We start from the raw sequence: 13,016 nt of genomic DNA on the forward strand, positions 1-13,016 counted from the left end.
TTGTACTGTGACAGGGTGCGGCATACAGAATTCTTCAGGAAAGAAGAAAACAAACAACTAGGACAGCTTAGTCTCAAAAGAGAAAGAAAAATGGAAGAAATCTTGCCTCTGGGGGGAGTGAAGTGGATGGGGGCATCATATATGAAATTAAGAATATATCTGATAAACAATAAATACTATCCCTTTGCATTCAACCCATTTTCAATGGCAGATTCAGCGGCTTTTGAACCCCACATGATTTTACACAATAGAGACCCTAATTAGAAGTTTCATTTAACCAAAATTGCTACCTTGCAATTCAAGTCTTCTCCAGTCCTAGCCTTCTCCACTCCTTTGTGACATATCAATCAATGGTAGCTAGAGGGGCAATGATACATCTGGCCCAACCCATTTATCCCCATTAGAAGCAGCAGGCAGGCATCCCCTGGCTTCACATATAGAAGGGGCCAAATATATATATCCTTTTACTTGCAGGACACTAACATTAGTGAAGATCCAAATTTGCCCCATGCTTTGTTAATTGGGCATGAACTTCAATTTCCTGTTCCCACAATAGTTAACATATAGCCTTTTAAATTCTTTCCTCTTTTGTTTCCCCACATTGCCAGGCACACCAGTGGCTTGCATAATAGTTTTGCTAAATATTCTCCGTTCACAGAAGTAGTAAATTAAAATTTTGCAGGGAAAGGGATCCATACCATAGGCAGAATGTCATATTTAGTTCAAAAAGCAAGTGTCAACAATACAGCATTTAAATATTCTTCAAGATCTACCCCCAAATTAAAAATAATGTGTTCAGATTTGGGGCTCAGTAGTTTAAGAACCAGAATATTAAGCAAAAATAATATAACATACACCATAAGAACTGAAACATATAGCACAAACCCCATAAATGGGAACTTTATTAAACTAGCAAGATAAGTTCAGAAATGTATAAATGGTCCATTAAATACATCCAGCTCATTTTTATACATACTTAAAATTTACTTACAGTTTCCAAACACATAACAATTAAATTATTTTCTTTTCAAGCTCACTACCATCAAAAGGTAATAAAAATCCATCACCTGCTCTCACAGATGAGCACACAAAAAGGCAGGGTCAAGTGAACATACTTTTATATTTAACCCTTGAGGGAGAATAATCTTAGAAATTCACAGGGTTGAAAGCAATTGTTCTTTCCAGTAACCTTTAGAATTAAGCCAATCATGGAAACAGGATGATGGCTTATATGGAAGGCCCAATAGTGCATCAGATGGTATTTTTGTAGATCTTCAAAAAAGAGATTCTGGAAACCATTCGTATATATATGAAAAATAAGGTGACAAGATTGAATGGTAAAATTACTAACCTGGTTGACCCAATGTTTGTGTCAATTATTGGTTTATAGAAACATCTGTGTGTAATTCACTGTGACAGATGAATCTTCAGGGGGTGGTTAAGAAAGTGGCAGTGATAAAATGTGTTATTTATCAAAATATTTCCATTGCAATTTTTTTTAAAATTAAGTTTTTATAAATGAAAAAGATAGCACATATTTAAATAAAGAGGCTGAGGTAACAGCCAGCTTTTGCGCATATATATATATATGCACCTGGAAAAGGAACAAGGAAAAGGCAGAATGCATCATGACAGGTTTTCCCTCATTCTCAAAATCCTAGTCTGAACTAGGGTCATGTTTTCCCCAGTGAGTTGGTTCTTAAAAAAAAAAAAAAGTTTATCAAAAAGTAAAGTTTAAAAAAGGTAGTGTTAAAATCCATATCTGAAGCAAATAAAGCTTATTTTACAAAAAAAGTGCCTTTTGTCATGCATAAAAGGAATTTGTGTGTTTCATGCCAACAGGTCATATTGACAAAAGGGAGGCAGCAGGGAAACCAATGGCTCTTACTAAACAGAGCCATAGCAGCATTTCAAGTCATCTGGTAGTAGATAAAACCAGTGGAAACAAGAGTTAGTAGGAAAAGTGCTCTGCATGAGGTTGCAGCTCTCACAGGTTTCCAAAGCTGCAGCATCTGAGATATGTACTATAAATATGGCACTTTTATACACCAAAATCTGGCAAGTTTGAATGTGACTGACACAGATCAGGTCACCTAAAGTCATCTTTTCTAACAGCTACCTGTTGTTTCTGAAAGCCACAGCCTTCAGCTAACCCTACTCATTCCAGCACCAGTCATTCCATGGACTAATCTACTTGTACATGCAAGGCAGTTCTTCCACACTCATGGAGAATCAACATTCTGCCCAGCAGAGTTTCCCCTTACAGACACACATACAATTTAAGACATGCTGTGAATTCAAGGTGGTATTACAACAGTGCCTCCCCACAAACAGCAGTGTCCTAGTTAACCAATATTGTAGGCCAGCGCTTCCATGTGTCCAATTGCCAGCAATGGACTCTGCAACAGGCACAATATATTCTTGGAGCCAAGGTTTTAATGTGATCCAAGTCTGCTTTTCATGTTTTCCCCAAAAGATGTTCAGAACTGCATATTTAGAAACACAGTGGCTATGTAAGAACTGAACATCATCTCTAGTTCTGCTCACCCCCTCCAGTATACAGAAGCATTTCTTTAGCATGTAAGAACAATGTGGAGGTGCTATGTCCCAAAAGCAAGGAAACTTTGCTTAAGGCTATTCCATCAATCATTTTGAATACATTCAATTCAGACATACAGCAGGATTGAGACCAGACAGTTAAGGAATTTGTCATTCCTGATGCACAACGTACCTTAATTACCACTTGATACTATTAAAATATAACAACTTCTTGAGTTTTCACAACGGACAAATTTCAATGTTTGAAAAAGCTGGTATTCACATTCTATATTGCCAAATGACAAACCTCCTTATTTTCAGAAGTGATTCAATAACTTTCCTATTGTAGTCTGATTCCCTTCTTTAAATATAAGGGATGCTGACTTCTCCAAGTCTGTTTGTTCCCCTAAGATAGACTCCATCTTAACACTTAGATGGTCAACAGCGTCAGTGCTCCGTTTAATCATTCTCGCACTGTTTGCTCTTTTCAGAGGGCTTCCACTGTTTTCCCTTGGATTAAATTCATCAGTTGCTGTTGCTATTCTCATCCTAGGCAGCCTCTGAGACAGAGACCTTGTGAGCGTTGGAGCTCTAGAAGAGGCTGGCAACTCCACCTTTGCACATCTTGAGGAAGAGGCCACTGTATTCCTGGCAAAGCTTGGAATAGGAGCAGGTGTCTTGGGAACAATGATAGCTGTGCTTTTGTTAGTATCTGAAGGGGACTGCTGAGGTTTGGGTGAAGAGCGGCATATCTTTGTTTCATCATTTTTCGATTTTGGGACATACCTGACAGGCTTAGAGCTTGGCTTTTTAAAGGAGCCTTTGTGCTGAAGTTGCTCCCTCTCAAAATGGCCACTGCTTGAATATGCAGTCCCTCGCTGGAATTTTGGCTCCTCTACAGATATGCTTTGCCTGTACAGGGGCTTTGACACTGTTTCTGCAACACCCCGAACAGAATTACGCCGCAACAGCCGTGTTTCAGTTACAGTGGTTTCTCGAGGTGCTGGCTTTGCCTCAGGCTTTTTTGTACAAGTAGGAGGTGGTGCTTTAGTTGATCTGGAAATAGGCACAACTTTTCTCATATTTGCATTCTCAGAGGAATTCAGAGTTCTAACTGGTCTGGGGTGATTGGAAGGACCACTGCTGGATTTTGTGGAACCTGGAGATTTATCTTTCAGGGAGTTTCTCTTTGGTCCTGGTGCATCTTTGTTCTTTACATGTTTTTCCTTAGGAAGACCAAGCTTGCTGGTAGAGTCTTCTTTATCAACTGGAAATGAAGAGTTGACACCTAAAAGGGATCTGCCACCAGTTTGCAGATCGTTCATAAAAAGGGCCATGGCACCATCTTCTTTTTTCATTTTGTTGCCACTGAGTTTTCCATCATTTCCTTCTGACAGATCGAGTGTCAAAGAACAGTCAGTAGTATCTGAAACACAGAAGGCTGGTCCATGTGCCTTATTTCCTGAAGCACTACTATCTGTAGAAGTGGGACTATCACTACTCAGTTCTGGAGCTTCATCTTCAACCTTATAAACTGTCTCTCTCGATGTTTTGCAGGATGGTACTGTATCACCTGCAGTGCCAAGACAGTGGATGCCTGAATCACCCCGAGTCTTCAGATCTGTCCCACCAATCTCAAAATGAACTGTGGATGGGTCCTCTGTAGTATTTGCACCATGGAGGTCAAACTTAAGCAGCCCAGTAACAAGTTCATGTTCCTCAACAGACAGATCCCATGGGCCTGTACCTGTGGATTCCATACAAGGCACATTGAACCTGTACTTGTCACTGTCCACACTCTCCCGTTCATTGGCAGTGTCAAACTCCTCTACATCTTCTATGAGACCAGGCTGTGGTGAGGATGACCAGAGGTAACTGCAGTCCGTGTCTCCTTCAGATGCTCGATGTATGCGTGAGTTAGTTAAACGATGCTCTTCAGACTCTTCAGATTCAGTCCAAGCTACATTGGGTCTTGCTTGTGTACGGGGAAGGCTGTTTGACTTGTTTGGCTCCTCATCCTTTGAGATCTCTAGGAAAGCCAACAGCTCTCGGTCTGCAGTGATTCCCAAGGAATGTCGGGAGCGCCTAATGCTGGCATTTCTGTAGGCAGGACTTTGGGGTCTCTGCTGCAAGAAGGGCAGAAAATCTTCAAGTCCTCTCCTTGTCAGTGTACCAACATCACTTTCACTGCTGCTCCTGCCAAAAGCCCCGAGCTCTCCAGCAACCCATGACAGATGTTTTTCCCCTCGTTGATTTAAACGCTGCCGCTGCTGAAGTTCATGGGCCTCTCTTTCCTTGTTTTCCTGTTTAGAAATGGAGGATAACAATTTTCAAAATTAAAATATTTAAAACATATCTTTTCACCCATCCTCCTCACTCTCCTCTGGCTTTTGAGTTTAGTTAGAGTTCAAATTACCACAGCAATCAATTTCTAACATTTTACCAGATGGATGTCCTAGACTATCCTGATCTCATCAGATCTCAGAAGCTAAGCAGAATTGGCGCTGACTCATCCATCTTCTTTGGATGGGAAATCACCAAGAAAGTCCAGGGTTGATATGTGGAGGAAGGCAGTGGCAAACCACCTCAGTGCATCTCTTGCCTTGAAAACCTTATGGGGTCACCAGAAGTCAGCTGCAACTTGATAGTACTTTCCACCACTATCAGATGAAGCAACAAACAAAGTTGCTTTTGTTTTGCATTTAGGCCTGCACAATGAAAGTGTTATGAAATCCTAAATCATATTTTATTTCATTATGTTGAAGCCTCCATTAAAAATTCAATTTGATTGTAAAGCTCAATAAGCTTCCATTTTGAAATATGTACTCAAAATAATCCAAGTATTTTTCAAATGTATATTCTGCTCTCCCTGCATGGAGGCTCAGATTATATTTTTCTTACATATGGCCAGATGATAAATTTCTTACACATATAAATATTCAGAACATATATATGGATATACACAATCCCCTCTGGCGGGGGAGGGCGGGATATAAAAATATATTTACTTTACTTTACTTTAAAACTGGACCAAGTCAAGAATTAACTCCAAAAGTATTTTTATTTAAAAGAAGCATTCTACTCCCTTATGAAAGAAGCATTCTACTCCCCTATGAAATTCTACTCCCTGATGAAATGGCATATCATCACAAAGGCTATATTTAATGTATGCCCTTTGTGCAAGCAAACACTTCGATGTTCAAGAGCAGAATTAAACATCTTCTGACCCAGGGATGCCATCATGTCTAGTTGGGCCTTAATTATATTTTGATCACCAAATTTGATAATTTGAAATTTGACTATATGTGGCCTAAAAATATTATTTATTTATTTATTATTACTTTCCATTTATATCCCGCCCTCTCCGCAAGCGGACTCAGGGCGGCTTACAACATCATAAAAAACAATCAATCCAATAAAACATAGAAAACCATAATTTACATATATCAACTTTAAAACCATTCTATAGCGCTATTTCAGTCCAGTATAGGCGGTATTGACTTCTCGACTGTGATCGCCAGCATTTTGTAGGATGTCCGGTGGCAGCCCTTTTTCAATCAAACCGCAAAAGCCTGTTTAAACAATTCGGTCTTACAGGCCCTGCGGAACGCAGACAAATCCCGCAGGGCCCTTATAGCTTCTGGGAGGGTGTTCCAAAGTTCTGGTGCTGCCACCAAAAAAGCCCTGGATCTCGTCATACACAGCCTGGCTTCTTTTAGGCCAGGGGCAGACAACAGATTTTGAACCAAACATTTCGAAATTAACTTTAAGGACCAACTAGATGTGATAGTGTCCCTGAGTTAGACTTATGACTGCCACTGCTATTTTGAAGCTTAAAGAGAGAATTTAAAAATGACACAAGTGCAGTGGGATGAGGCACTCTTGTTTCCTTCCCCTAGGACTTTTCAAGTGCTGAAACAGCAACACCCCCCCCCACACACACACACAAACACAGCTGTTTTGGCACTTGCAAATTAACCAAAGGGGAGGAGAACAAAACTGCATTATCCCACTGTGCTGCAAGCCCAATCAAAACCAGGCCCTCACAACACTCCATTAGGCTTTAAAATGGTGGCAGCACCCATGGGTTGGACCCAGGGATGCCATCATGTCTAGTTGGGCCTTAATTATATTTTGATCACCAAAATGGCTGACATTCCTCTCTTGTGATTCTCATTACAGCTACCTTGGACAAAACTGATGAAATGGCATATCATCACAAAGGCTATATTTAATGTATGCCCTTTGTGCAAGCAAACACTTCGATGTTCAAGAGCAGAATTAAACATCTTCTGAACCTCAGCTTTCTAGACTGTAACAGTGAAAGTGTGTGAGCAACATCTGGTGACCTTTACACAAGAAACAATTCTGGCAGCTCTGATCTTCACATAGTAGTTCTATGCAACTTAACACAGCAAGGAATAATTGAAGGTTTGGGGATTTACATTTTTGAGCAGGCTTGGATCAAAAGAGTTTGAACCTTGACATACTGAAGCTGTATCAAAACTATTATTTATACTACACAATAATGTATTTTACTTTCAACTCAACAACCCCTGGCAGTAGGTTAATATTTCCAGCAGTGGATTTGTTCAGAACAACTGCTAATGTCAACAACAATCTGGCATCACATGGCCAAGCCTTGGGCTCATGCACCCAAGCCAGAGGTCTGGAGGGCAAGGGCAGACCAACATTTACCAGTTCAGATATAATAGAAACCATGATTTACACTAAGCAAGTAATTGAATTGGAACACCTGAGGACAGTTGGGCAGGGGAAAAGGGAATGTGCGAGCCCCAGGGCTTGATCATAAAAACATCAAGCCATAGCTTGGTATTGTGTGTTAAGTGGCCTTACAGCTTGCCAAGTCTAGCTAAGCAAGTCTATAGTTTAGCAAGAATTAGGTCTTCTATTCCCAAATGTCCCAGAGCTTCTCCCTTTTCCCTTTGCCCTTCTAATCCTCTTTCTACATAGGCAAAATCTGAAATATGAAGTGTGTGTCATTTTGATGTACCCTTTATATTTCTGAGAAACACTTTTTCCTCCTGCCAAAAACATACACTGAATACATCAGCATCAGATTACTAGTCAACATTTCAAGGCCACACATGCATGACCTCTTGGATTAAAGGAGCCAAACACTCCTAGGTACACAGCCCTATATCCAGGAACTTTGCCTACTGTCATTACATAAGCACGGCAAAGATTACAGTGTTTGCATGCCACAGGCATAGCAGCCTTTCCTGTGGCCACCTGCATTTTTATTTCCAGGCAATGGCTGGTGTTCTCTCTGCCCCATCACTAAAATTTGGGCTACGGAAGAATCTCTAGAGGGCACAAGATGCATCCAATAACACCCTTTGCCAGTTGAATAGAGTGCAAATTAAGCAAAGAGAATACTGGGAATCTACTTGCAAGAAAAGGACAGGCTTAAAAGATATTTTGTAGACAGGCAAACTTAAATACCTATACCTTAGGATTTTTTGGAACAAAGTGCTGGGATTTCTTTTGTAAGGACAACAGAAGCCCTACAGATTGTCTTATTATAATGGAACAGGGCTGCCAAAACTTTAACAATACGAGATCACTGGACACAAAGAATCAATAGATGTTCTGTGATATGAAGAGAATAGATTTTTTTTTTACCTTAACAGCTTTGTTGAACCTTAGGCAAAAATCTCTAAATATTTGAAAGCACTCCTCCAGTTTCAGTGTTTCTTTATCTTCACACAAGAAATCCATAAGGGCATTTGCTTCCTTCAGCAGGTCCCGTTTCCACTGTTCAAGCTCTTTCACTTCTTTTACAGCAAACTTTAAATTAGAACACATATGCATACACATTAGGTCCAACCAGATATGGATGAGTAGTAAATTGCCTATATACTATGCATGGATGTCTGAGCTTTAAACAGCCATGAAATCCATATGGCTGGAGAAAAGATTATGATGTTGAAAGCAGTGGTCCCTGATGTAGACACACAACCATCTTCTTTTTGCCTGTTGCCTCTGGATGAATGTATTTTTTTAAGGATACAAAAAATTAAAAGACTGATTTTTATTACAGATGACAGTGGAATGAATGCATACTTCCACATTCCACACTGAAAAAATGGTACCCCTTTTATGTTGTCCCTCTTATAACAAATTTTAAACTGTGAGCTATTCAGGACAGAGATCTGTCTTCTTGTATGTAAAGCACCATGCACGTTGATGGCTCTATACAAATCATGATGTATTATGAGCGATTGTTTCAATCCAAAGGCAAAACTCAGTATGCCAAACAGCCATTTCAGTAAATGGAGACCAAACTTACTCCACCTCAAATTGAAATGCATGTTCAATTAATAAGTAAAAATTCTAGAAGTAAAAGCATCCTGGCAAACTGTCACACTGTTTTGTGATGACATTCAGTTTTTACCAAATAGACTGACTGGAATGATAAAGGATAACTGAAATTCTGAACACTGGTTTTTGGAAGAGGATGAGTTAAGAATGAGAAGTCCACACCAGTCACAGTAATATGAAGCAACAGCTGGCACTTCTGTTACCCTGGGCATAGATTAGGGCAACTACACCTAATGTCGTGAGATTGCTGGTTACATTTGAGGCATCATATATAAAAGCTTCATAACATCAGACATTGCAACTTTGGTGGGGAGGGTGGGATAACTCCCTTCAACTTTCTCTCCTTTTCCCCCACTTTGGTAGACAGGGCGGGATATAAATCAAAATAAATATAAATAAATAAATAAACTTGTCCTCAATGCACAAGGTACAATATGGTGTTGTGGTTAGATTGTCATATTAGGTAGGAGTGCAAATATATATATATATATATATGAATTTTTCAGGTTCAGGTATACTGGAACCTCCCCCCCCCCAAAAAAAGACCCCCCAGTATTTCCCAATATCCCTGAATCCCAATACCATATGGTTTTGGGATTTGGAAATTTTTAGAAATCCTGAATTTTTTTGGCTCCATTATACTCTATGGGGACCATTATAGTCAATGACTCCCATAGGGCATAATGGGGAATTTATCCAAAGTTATCGGGGGGGGGCATTTTTTGAGGTAGAGGCAACATATTGCAGCATAGCTGCTGATGCCTCTCAAAAGAACCCCCAAGTTTAAAAAAGACTGAATCAGGGGTCCAATTCTGTGAGTCTCCAAAGACGGTCCCCCCATCCTGCACTGTTTCCAATGGAGGGGGTGGAAGTGTTTAAAGGGTTCTCAACCCCTTTAAATGCCTTCTGCAAGCTGCAAGTTAACTCCAAAGGCATTAAATGGCCTCATGGTCCATTAAAATGCCTTCTCCAAGCTGCAAATTAACTCCAAAGGCATTTAAAGGGATTGAGAGCCCTTTAAATGCCCTTTAGCTGTGGCTATCCAGCATCCCTGGATAATCCTGAATACAGATGGGAATGGCTGTATCAAGTAGCTGAAAACAGACTCTTATCTGTATTTGGCTAAGAAGATATTAAAATAGACTGATAAGGTAACACTACAATCTGGGAGACCCAGGTTTCAATCCTTACTCTGCCATGGAAGCTTGCTGGGTGGCAGTTGGCCAGTCACTCCCTCTCAGACTAACTTACCTTATAGGGTTGTCACCAGGATAAATAGAAGGGAGTTATAAACTACTTTGGATCCCCACTAGGGAGGAAAACAGAGTATAAATACCTAAATTTTAAAAAATGAAACATATTGTAGGGTTGCCATGGTAATGTAGGAAGCTATTTATAGTTCTTATCAATGACAAACAATACTGGAGTAGAGATAGGGCCCTGTGTCACTTTTCAATATCAGAATGCCATTAAGAGTAACCTTCCAGAATGCTAACTTAGAAGATGCTCAGCTTCTTTGGGACTTCTTCCTATAACCATCTTCTTCAAAATAGGCATGTGCTGAACAATTCCAACACCTCTTCAGACCAAAATATGACTTAGAAAAACTCACTCCTATGCCTTCCTTTCAAACAGAAACATGAGAAGCTGCCATTTGGTAAATATGGCTTCATAGAAACACTTCTTTTGAAACTCAAATCAAATGAGAGATTGGACAAACAGAGTTAAAGTGACAAATGTTTAGTCAAAATAACATGCTGCAGACCTGGATTTTAGCATGATGGTTTTCTTCTTATACCTTCTTTTCTAACAAACATAATGCACACTGGCATTTATAAAACGAAATTAGATGCATTCAGCATTTCTTTCATGACTTATAAAATGAAATGGAAAAAAATATCTGCCAAAAACATATTACACTTTGTATGGGGGTGGTTAGTAGTTTTTCTTTAAAAGCTGGAGTTCAAAGACCCAACTAGGGTTACAGAGTGTGTAAACACTATCTTCACAGAAGTAGATAAATCTTAGATTTGTCAGCCATTGCAATAGGGAAAAAATTATGTCATTCAATAAAGAAGCAAGAATATCAACTAAATAAGAGGTGAAAATTGACTCCATCTTTTCAATTAACAGCTGATTAATCAGGATGAAAGAAGCCAATTTTCAAACCTCACCCACAATTTTTAGGAAGGAAATGTTATGTTATATAAGATGTAAATGAAAAGGGATCTAAACATGTACTTGGAATTATTTCCAATCAAATCTCATGGGTTTTTTTAAAGCATTCTAGAGACAAAAGCAGAGAAGCCAAGTAAGACCGAATCCACTTCAATACTACAAATCAGGTACATCAGATAAATCATAGCATATCAAAAGTAGTAGTTGATTATGACAAGCAAAGCATGGGCATACCTATATTTCAGGCTGCAATAATGGTTAAATAAATTTGAGTTCATAGACATACTGCTCTGCGCACCAACCCCCTTCTCAGGCTACAAGGGTGAACATCAGGGCATAGCTTTTTCAGTAGTGGTGCTGAAAACCTGAAATGCTCTCTTCTAGGGTTGCCAAATATAGGCACGGCATAGGAGGAGATTGTGGATGGGACATGGGATTGGGAAAGGAAGCACTGTGCAATGTGGTAATATTAATTCTGGGTGAAGACCCAGAAACAAAGTCACTGAATTGAGTGATACTCTAGGAATTTTCCCACTCTCTCTGGTAAAAACTATAGAGATCTGCAGAATTCCTAGAGAGCTGCTTGAAGCTGTGATGTCATTTCCAGTTCTTTACCCAGAGGCAATGTTGTTACATCATATAACATTGTTCCCTCCTCCACGCTATTCTGCTAAGTGAGGGCAGTGGATGGGGAGTGCAGATAAAAGCCTCTGCTTTTATCCAGGTAATTTTATTGTATTCACAATTTTTATTATTGCAAGCCACCTTACAGATATTTACAAGGAATTATTATTAATAATTATCATGAGAAACAAATTACTTCACTGAATCCAAAGTAAAGTCCATCCTATTTTATCTCTGTTAGATGAGGCTCAGCTGCACATATTCTGCATGCAAGATTTTCAGTGTAATCCCTAGTATTTCCAAGGGAAGGATCTTAGGCTGTAGATAGTGGGAAAGGCCTTGTTTTGCCTATGTAACTTGCACTAAGCATTATATCTGCACTAAGTAAGCTAAAATAAAGACAGTTTCCCTGATACTCCAGGCTCTCTGCTCACAAGGTGACAAGAAGGCCTCAACTGGGCTCTCCTTGCATAGCAAGGACAGGACTTTGCTTGGCGAATGTATGCATGGATTCATTGGACATTTTGGTTTTAACTGGCCTTTCAAGGCAACAAGCAATGGTTAAGGTTATGGCTAAAACCTCTACACTTATGGACAAGGTTTATACATTATACTTCCCATGTTATAGATGAAGGAAAGACTAAACAGCATTAATCGCTTGTATGTCTTAATGAACTAATCCTTACATAGGCTTTAGCAGTTACTGTACAAGGTGAGCAGAGTGACTCTTGATGTTCTCAGGTACCCACATAAGAATTAATAACCCACAGATTATTAATTGGGGCTTCAGTTTACTGAAAGCACAACCCAAAAGTTCCTTTCTGCAATGCCAGTCCAAGAAGACAGATTTCAAATTAAATCAAAATATTTCTTTAACTAGCCTATCAAATCTCACTTATGGAACACAACATCCATTTAAGCAAGAGAAGAGGCAACAGCTTATCTGACTCAATGCCACCCACACTAGGCATGGTGTTACTCTACTGCACTGATACATAGAAAGAAACAGAGAAGCAGGACTCAATTTCCTGTCCTCTAACAATTCTGTTATTTATTTATTTATTTATTTATATTTACATTTATATCCCGCCCTCCCCGCCTAGGCGGCTCAGGGCGGCTAACAACATTTCACATATTTAACAAAGGATAAAACTTTAAAATTTAACAATTAAAGAAATTAAACATAAAAACCAGTTAATTAAGTTAAAATATTTAAAATACATAATTCATTACATAGAATAAATCTGGCAGCAGTAACTTGTTTGGCGCTGGTTCTGCCAGTTTAGATGGTTCCATAATCGTATAGTAGATGGCGGCTCCATTTTACAAGA

The 13,016-nt window shown here is 39.3% G+C and overlaps 1 protein-coding gene across 1 annotated transcript in view; it reads right to left on the minus strand.

Moving 5' to 3' along the window:
* Positions 1-873: 873 nt before the first annotated feature.
* FHDC1 (FH2 domain containing 1) overlaps positions 874-13,016 on the minus strand; it is a 36,114-nt gene continuing 23,971 nt past the window's right edge. Inside the window, exons 10-11 of the mRNA XM_060246636.1 lie at positions 8,185-8,349; positions 874-4,841 (exon numbers count right to left, since the gene is read on the minus strand). Of these exons, the coding sequence (XP_060102619.1) occupies positions 2,856-4,841; positions 8,185-8,349 (2,151 nt within the window). The 3' untranslated portion in view covers positions 874-2,855. The remainder of the gene's footprint in view (positions 4,842-8,184; positions 8,350-13,016) is intronic.

Source organism: Heteronotia binoei, chromosome 9 (assembly GCF_032191835.1).
Source record: "Heteronotia binoei isolate CCM8104 ecotype False Entrance Well chromosome 9, APGP_CSIRO_Hbin_v1, whole genome shotgun sequence".
In the NCBI taxonomy this organism is placed as follows: domain Eukaryota; kingdom Metazoa; phylum Chordata; class Lepidosauria; order Squamata; family Gekkonidae; genus Heteronotia; species Heteronotia binoei.